The sequence below is a fragment of the Silurus aristotelis genome, assembly GCF_946808225.1.
Source record: "Silurus aristotelis genome assembly, chromosome: 16".
Lineage (NCBI taxonomy): Eukaryota > Metazoa > Chordata > Actinopteri > Siluriformes > Siluridae > Silurus > Silurus aristotelis.
The window spans coordinates 6,699,824-6,707,884 of record NC_139589.1 but is presented as its reverse complement, the minus strand read 5'-3'; the positions used below and the strand labels follow the sequence as shown (position 1 = coordinate 6,707,884).

At 37.0% G+C, this 8,061-nt stretch overlaps 1 protein-coding gene across 1 annotated transcript; it reads right to left on the bottom strand.

The window, feature by feature from the left end:
- Nucleotides 1-5,439: 5,439 nt before the first annotated feature.
- On the bottom strand, nt 5,440-6,946 carry foxi3a (forkhead box I3a). Its single transcript, XM_083565419.1, has 2 exons — nt 6,255-6,946; nt 5,440-6,126 (listed from the first exon to the last, which is right to left on the bottom strand). The coding sequence occupies exons 1-2, from the start codon at nt 6,805-6,807 to the stop codon at nt 5,576-5,578; spliced, it is 1,104 nt and encodes a 367-aa protein (XP_083421545.1). The 5' UTR covers nt 6,808-6,946; the 3' UTR covers nt 5,440-5,575.
- Between the last annotated feature and the right edge of the window lie 1,115 nt (nt 6,947-8,061).

Sequence of the window (8,061 nt, the reverse complement as noted above, 5' to 3'; positions counted from 1 at the left end):
AATAAGATACGGGCAGGTAGAGTTAAAGGGGTCTGCTGTGTAAGGAGCGCCTGTGAGGCAGGCTGGGGCAGGAGCACAATAGCTGGGGAGATACCCACAAATCTGTCCGTTTTTAAAATAACCTAATACACTAGTTATTGAACTTTCACCTACTGTTGAACTATTGAACTTTCAGATTAGGCATGTTAGTTAATATATATTTCTAAATTTCTATCTATCTATCTATCTATCTATCTATCTATCTATCTATCTATCTATCTATCTATCTATCTATCTATCTATCTATCTATCTATCTATCTATCTATCTATCTATCTATCTATCTATCTAGTGCAATACACATGTATGTATTTCTAAATGTATGTACAGCTTCTATCAAAAGTTTGGAATCACCTAGTGCTTTATCATTTTTGAGAGATACATTAACGTTCTTTTTGTTTATATGCTACAAACTAGGTTATTTATTGACATGAAGATTTACTTTGACCAAACAAACATATACATTTACAGATGCTAAACATTATATTTATTAGCATGAATAAGAGCTTTACACACTCTTAGCATCCGGACACTTTGTTTCTCCAAACATTCAGCTGAAATACTTTTCCCTGCCTTCTCTAAAACTTGCCAAAAGTGTTCTTCACTAGACAAAGTTGTTTCCTAATAGCTGCAGTCCAGATGGATTTGCATGGTGTTGAAGTATGGAATGATGTATGGAATAGTAGCCATGTTAGTTTAGTATTTCTTTTACCTGTTATAAGTCTCCAACCCTCCCTGCTATAAAACAGCCCCAAACCATAAAGCTTTCACCTCCATGTTTAACTGTGGGGGTGATACAGTCTGCTAACAACTTCTCTCCTGTTCTCCATCTTACTTAAGAACCTCTGATAAAGCTAAAATGTCACATTTGTCACATCATCTGTCCACAGAACTTACTTCCAGTCATTCACTGTCCAATTCTTTTATTGAGTTTGTTGCATATAAACAAAAGATTCAGATGTGTCGCATATATATATATATATATCTTCTATTTATTTGGCAGTTTAAAGGTTTTTTTTGCTTTTTTTATGCAATAAATAATCATAATCTTGGTAAATGTCCATGACTCTATGAGTTGCTGCATGAAATTTATAATATATTACTTGTGTAATAAGCAATATATACATATATGTATACATTATACAATGCTTTTTACACTGTTGTTCATTTATTCAATAATTCATATGCAATTATTTTCCATATAATTTAGGAACAAGATTAATATTAGTGATAAATAAAGCAGAATTACAAAATTCCTGAGCTAGATTCTGATACATGAATGAATTAAATATGAAAACCTATTAACAAATTTACCTAAACATGTCAATTAGGACTGTGTGTTTAACTATAAAATAATAACATGTATTTTGTTTCTTTTACATTTTTTTTTTGTTCTTGTCTAATGTTAACAGTGTATGATATATATATATATATATATATGTATATATATATATATATATATATATATATATATATATATATATATATATATATATATATATATATATATATATATATATATCAAATGTTACTTAAATTTTAGCATGTATCTGTAGTTACACATGGGACATTGATCATTTGGAACAGTGAGTGATTCTAAATGTTCATATGTGGTTATGTTTTGTCAGTAGTTCATGCAAGGATTTCATATTACTTTTAGTGTCAAAACTGCTAATTGGGGACAAAAGAAACGTCCCTGCTATGTCTCTTTCAGTACTAGTGAACTAGTTTACTAGTAACTAGTAAAAATAAATCAGATTTATTACTCTGGAGCAACATGTACCGATTGTTAATCTATATGCAAACAACACATGTTTGGCAGTTATGAAATGGAACTGCTCATAACTGAATCCTGCCGAAGCCTTTGCCCTTTTTGGAGTGCCGTCCCTTTATTTTCTGTGTTAGGTCCCAAGTTCCCCCCTAATGAACATCTGCTGCTTTCGATGCAACCAGTTTTTCCCCACACCTGCAATTGATGGAGCTGCAGGGCATCTTTAATCGAGCTTACTATCTCTCCCTCCCTATCGTGACCCATGTTTACAAACAAAGCTGGCCTCTTGATGTGGCATGTGTCAGTAAATACCAAGCACACTTACACTGTTGTTGGACTAGAGGCAGCTTGCTGCAATTCACACATCCCAATTAGAGGAGCCCAATACAGCTGGTTCAGACAGGATTCAAGTTGTTGTATCAATAAAGATAAAAGTGAGAGCGCATGGTGAAAGGGCTGGGTTGGGCAATGCCGAAAAGATAGCTGCAGCTCTAGCTGTGTGTGGCTCTGTGTATGCAGCACATGCCGCTGCTATCAGATTATCGCTAAATCTCTAAATGACAAGCGATCATGAATTTACTGGCCTGGTTAAAGGCTGATATTTGATATAGAACAATTTCTATATGGTTTTATAGATAATTTTTACTGTTCTGCCATTCAAAATAAAAGGACTGAAAAATACATTCATACATTTAGGTGCTACATTTGAATGCCAAAACAATGATTAAACAGAAGTCTGACTACCACTCTTTGCTGTGATGAGGAGCTAAAAACACAGCCTGATCCTGATCTAAATCAGGCAGGCAGGCAGGCAGGCAGGCACTTCTGTAAATAGCAGGCACACTTTCTTTTGTGTCTTAGATCCAATCAATTAGATAACGCCTGATAAGCCTAAATGAGGAGAATTTTATGGTGTACAGATAGTACACTATGTTTTGGAAATAAACAGTATGTGAATGAAGGTGGTCAGGAATGTGTATGGCAGAAACGGCAAAAGCAGGAGGCCAACACTGCAGCAGCACATGCCACTTTTATCTCGCAATCAGAACACACTGATCATGTCATTTACACACCAGACCACTGTGGGCCTTCATTAGCCAAATCAGGTAGACATGATGTAAATGTAATTATAGCATTTAGCCAGTAATTACTAAGTTCATTAACACTTTTTTTCTGGCATTACTGCTTTCATACTTTCATGAAGGCATATAGCTTTGATCATTTGCATCGCCCCTTATACACTTTAATGTGATGTTCTTTAATGCAATGCCAGAATCTTTTTTTTTTATTTTTTTTTATTTCCTAATGGATCTTTTGATTGATAGAGCATTAACCGTTTTTGTTGCTGCCAGAGAGATTTTTTTCCACCCCACCAACTGTAAATCTTACATGGAAGGATTTTTGGAGTGAATGGTTACGTTATTTCTTTTGGCAAGAACTGGCAAGAAGGAGAGAAAAAGGTATTTTAGAAAACAAAAATATACTTTTTATATTACTGATTTGAAGAAACTTTATCAACTTGCACACCTGCAACTGCATTACTTAAACCCGAATTACATTAAAAAGGTTTTTCAGGTTTTTTAATGAAAAAGTATTTCAAAGTTATGATTTACAAGAATTAAAAATTCAGTATTATTAAACTTTGTGAGAAGTGTATTAGTCATGTTCTGTTTATCTTTTAATGATTTACGTTTGTTGTAATTTTTCTCTTAATAAATGTCTTCTTTACACACTTGGGGAAAATAATTTGTTTTCAAAGGTCCCTCAAGGTTTCCTTGGATAAATAAGGGTTACTTATGACTTCCTTGAAGGTTTATAATTAGAATCCGCTCTAAGAGGGAAACACTAAGCTGTTTGGAATTTGAGGGGTTTCCTCAGAAAAACAATTAAAAACCTTTAAGGGTGAGCTCTCTAAAATGTGTACATTACATTACATTATATGAATGTGTAAGTCTTTAAGCCTGGCCTCTGGGGGAACTGCTGAAGGATTTATTTTGAACCCGACAAGTGACTGTTTTCCTATCAGAAGGGATTACATGTAGATACGTAAAGAACAATTAACTTTCCCAAGAATTCATCTTTTTTTTTTCAATTATTTTCTGCCGCTTATCCGTAATTCGGGTCGCGGGGGCAGCAGTCTAAGCAGGCCCCCGCCTGCTGCCCAATCCTCACTGCACCGTCCCTTACGGCCCCTCCTGCAGGTGGTGAGCCCACGGGAAGGCAGCCCCACGTCACGGACCTTGATATTTCCCTTGTAAGGGACCCCCGGAGCATAGAGGGTTAAGGGCCTTGCTCAAGGGCCCAAGAGTGGCAGCTTGGTGATACCGGGGCTTGAACCCCAGACCTTCCGATCGGCAACCCAGCGCCTTAACCGCTGGAGCCACCATTCCCCCTATTCCAAGAATTTGTTTATTCTAAAGGAATTACACTCTTAAATTAGTCTTATATCTATTGTGATGTTTTGTGTCTTAAATATGAGCTTAATATACTGACAGATTTGGTGGACAGATTTCCATAATTTTTTTTTTGGCCATGTTTTTTTTTCATATTAAGAAAAGAAGTTGGGGATCTGTGGCTGCTGTGGCCTGCCTTGCCAGAGGGAAAGAGTTTGAATGCTGATTCCAACGTTGGGGAAAGTTTACCAATTAATGATATCAGCTTTTCCAAAAGGATTTTGTCGGTGGGAATTTTTTTCCACTGCCAAATCCATATTATAAACACAAAGAGGCTATTGTTTTAATTGTTATTATTTTAATCATTGGGTATAATGAGCAGGAGAAAGGTTTCTTTTAATTCCTTATTTATTTAAGGTGAGATGTTGAAACCCCTCCTTTTATTACTGATTCAATAAAACCTTGCCTTGATCTTTATCAAATTAATTAAAGCATCTTTATATAAGTGTCTGAACTGATCTACTTCATTTAAAATATGAAGGTTATTGAGCACAATGAGCTTTAACAGATACCACATCCTGAATTAGGACATTTATTTAGGGAATTCTTTATTGTAAATTTCTTGGTGGTTTTGGCCTAAAAAGTATTTGGGGGACTGCACCTTGAAACCCCGAGGAACAAGTTTTGCATCATTTATCTTTTTTCCCCGCTGTCAAACCAGTCTTTTTTCCCCCTTCTTTGAAAGTTTGTTGTTCAACGGATCCTTGGCTATCCCCTTCACACACCCCCATAATCGTCATGTGGATCAGTGACTAAAATAACAAATACTGTGCATCTGCCACCAGCACAGACGTTAAAACTTAATTCTTTTAAACATTTTTCAAGATTATTTTTGTACCACTATAACATTATTACAATTATTTTTATCCCCAAAAAAATGTGTAAATAATTTATAGCTTTGTCATATAATATTTATGTTTCTGATTTGTTTTATAACAAATAGTCATACAAAAAGATGGCAGTATAATTTTGGTTTATTTCTGCACAGATATGCATACACACAAACATATATCACAGTAACAAAATATAAAAAAAACCCCAAATACATTACAGTAGTTAATACATTGGAAGTATGTTACAAAAAAAGACATGATTAGTGCATCATAATGCTTAGCTGTAACCTGAAGTGAGATGCTATCAGCAGTTGAGGATGAGAGCCTAGTATGTGAGCATTCACACAGGGAGGGGAATGGGCCCCTTCGTGTTCGCTGGATCTGCTGACTCAGGAAACACTGTGGGAACTCAGGTAACTGTTTAAGCCAACTGCTTCGTCAAGTGCCGGCTGGAAAACACACTTTCATCCTTTTTTAACTTTAAACGTCGGTGCCTTCTCGTGAGTACACCATGCCAGAAGAGTCCATGCCTGGGTATAGATTACTACTGAACTGACTTAGGATTGAGTCACTGTAACTGCCTGTGTAGTGAGAGGGCGAGGAAGAGATGCTTGTTTGGGTTGGGGGAGGAATCTGTGCCTCCCAGTGTGGTACTGTAGAACTTGGTGAGTATGAGCCAAAACCCCCCACTGGAGAGACCCTTTGAGTGTCCAAAGACACACCCAGCGGCATAGAGGGGAGCAAAGCGCCGTCTTGCATGTTACTTGAACCCGAGACTATGTCATTCATTTGAGACAAGAAGCCATTAAGACAGGGAGTTGCGCCTGCCGAAACGGGAGAGGGTCCTCTCTCGGATTCATGAATTGAATTATTCTGGTCTTTTGGGCTAGACGCAGTCGAGTCTGTTTCCGTGTAGCCTTTTCCCTCTTCCTCAGGCAGGGAATCGGATTTTCTCTTTCTCTTGCGACGGAAGTTACCGTTATCAAACATTTTCTCACAGTTTGGGTCAAGAGTCCAGTAGTTGCCTTTTCCTGCACAAATATGAACATAAACATTAGGTAATTATTAGCTAATTAGCTTTTTTCTTTTCTTTTTTTACAATATATTCAGATCTAATATAACTAAAAGGAAGAAAGTCTTACAGATATGGAGATCTTACCTGGGTCATCATCATCCCTTGGCACCTTCATGAAGCAGTCGTTCAGGGAAAGGTTGTGACGAATGGAGTTCTGCCAGCCGGCCTTGCTCTTGTTGTAGAATGGAAAGTTGTCAGCTACATACTGATAGATTTGACTAAGCGTGAGCCTGCGATTTGGGGCGCCGTTTATTGCCATGGCAATCAGAGCTGAGTACGAATATGGTGGTCGAACAAGTTTCATCAAATCTTCTTGAGAAGGTAGAGAAAACCAGCTGAAAGGCCCTTCTGCCCCTCCCATTCCTCCTGCACCAAGATAGGATCTCTGCATGCCGTAGGGCTGCGGTCCTCCCCCGAGGTTGTGCGCAGGATTCAGCCCAGGGCTACTGAACCAAAGATAAGGGTTGGAGACTGGGTTGGCATAGTCCACCAGGTCACTGGCAGATGGCAAGGTCTGCTGTGGGCTCGGTAGAGGTGGAGGGTTGTAGAAGTTGTCATTGTACAGGCTGTACTCTTGGGATTCCTGCCCCATCGTATGGAATTGAGGTGACAGGGCTTGTGGCACAAATGATGTCATGCTCACCCTAGTTCTGTCCGTTGCTTTTCCTGTTTTGTTTCCAGCTGGGGAGGAAGAGGTTGTGTATTCGGTTGTCTTTGCCCCACTGTATGTCCAGCTGAAGTGAGTTGATCAGGTGCACCATAATCTGCTACCTGTATCACCTGGTGTACTTATACCTCTGTGGCAACACCCTCTGTCATCTGATTGGCTGCTCCACAGACACCTCACAGCTAATTTGTTTTTGATAAAATTAGAGGCGGGGTGGAAAAACACCTTGGAGAAGTGGAACTTGGAAGCCTGTTCTTGGAAATTATCCTTGAATTAAGAACTGTTGAAATGCTGCCACAGATGATATTTGTTGGGTGACATGTTGCTTTTCTGAACCTACATGCAAACATGCAAAAATTTATAAAAAGAACCTCCAGGAAACACATTTAACAACTAAAGATTTATTTATGACATTTGTATATATTTTTTCATTCATATATATATATATATATATATATATATATATATATATATATATATATATATATATATATATATATATATATATATATATATATATATAAAACATTCGCCACTGATTATAACTACTCAAGTAAATTGCATTTCTAAATATTTGTCTCAATTAATTAAACCTCATGTGTCTCTGCCTACTTAGTTCATTGGCATTTATAATCAAAAAAGGTGAATGTGACTTGTAAATGTACGTGTGTTTACTTTACAAAAATATCAAATAAGACAATTTTTGTAAGAATGAACAGAACCAGCTAATGAATGTTAGATGTTATACCTAAATCATTTATTGTTTTTATTTTTTGTTATTTTATTCAGAATAAAACCCAAACCCTTTATTTTAACCACATTAACCAAATAAAATTAGGTCTTCTTATATATATATATATATATATATATATATATATATATATATATATATATATATATATATATATATATATATATATATATAGTTTTTAATGGAAAAAACACAAACAACAAAATTAACAAGAAAAACAGCTTCTTGATTGCACACACCGATTCATTCATTCATACATCCGTTCTTTAATAAATTAATTCGTCTTCACACACACACACACACACACACACACACACACACACACACACACACACACACACACACAGTCTCTCTCTAAAATATGAGGTGACTCCGCCCCACAGCCGAGCGCGCGCGTTCCGCCGTTCTCCCGCTCGTGGAAAGGCGCGTGGCCTGAGCGCGCACCTGCAGCCCGGTGCACCACTAGAGGCGAC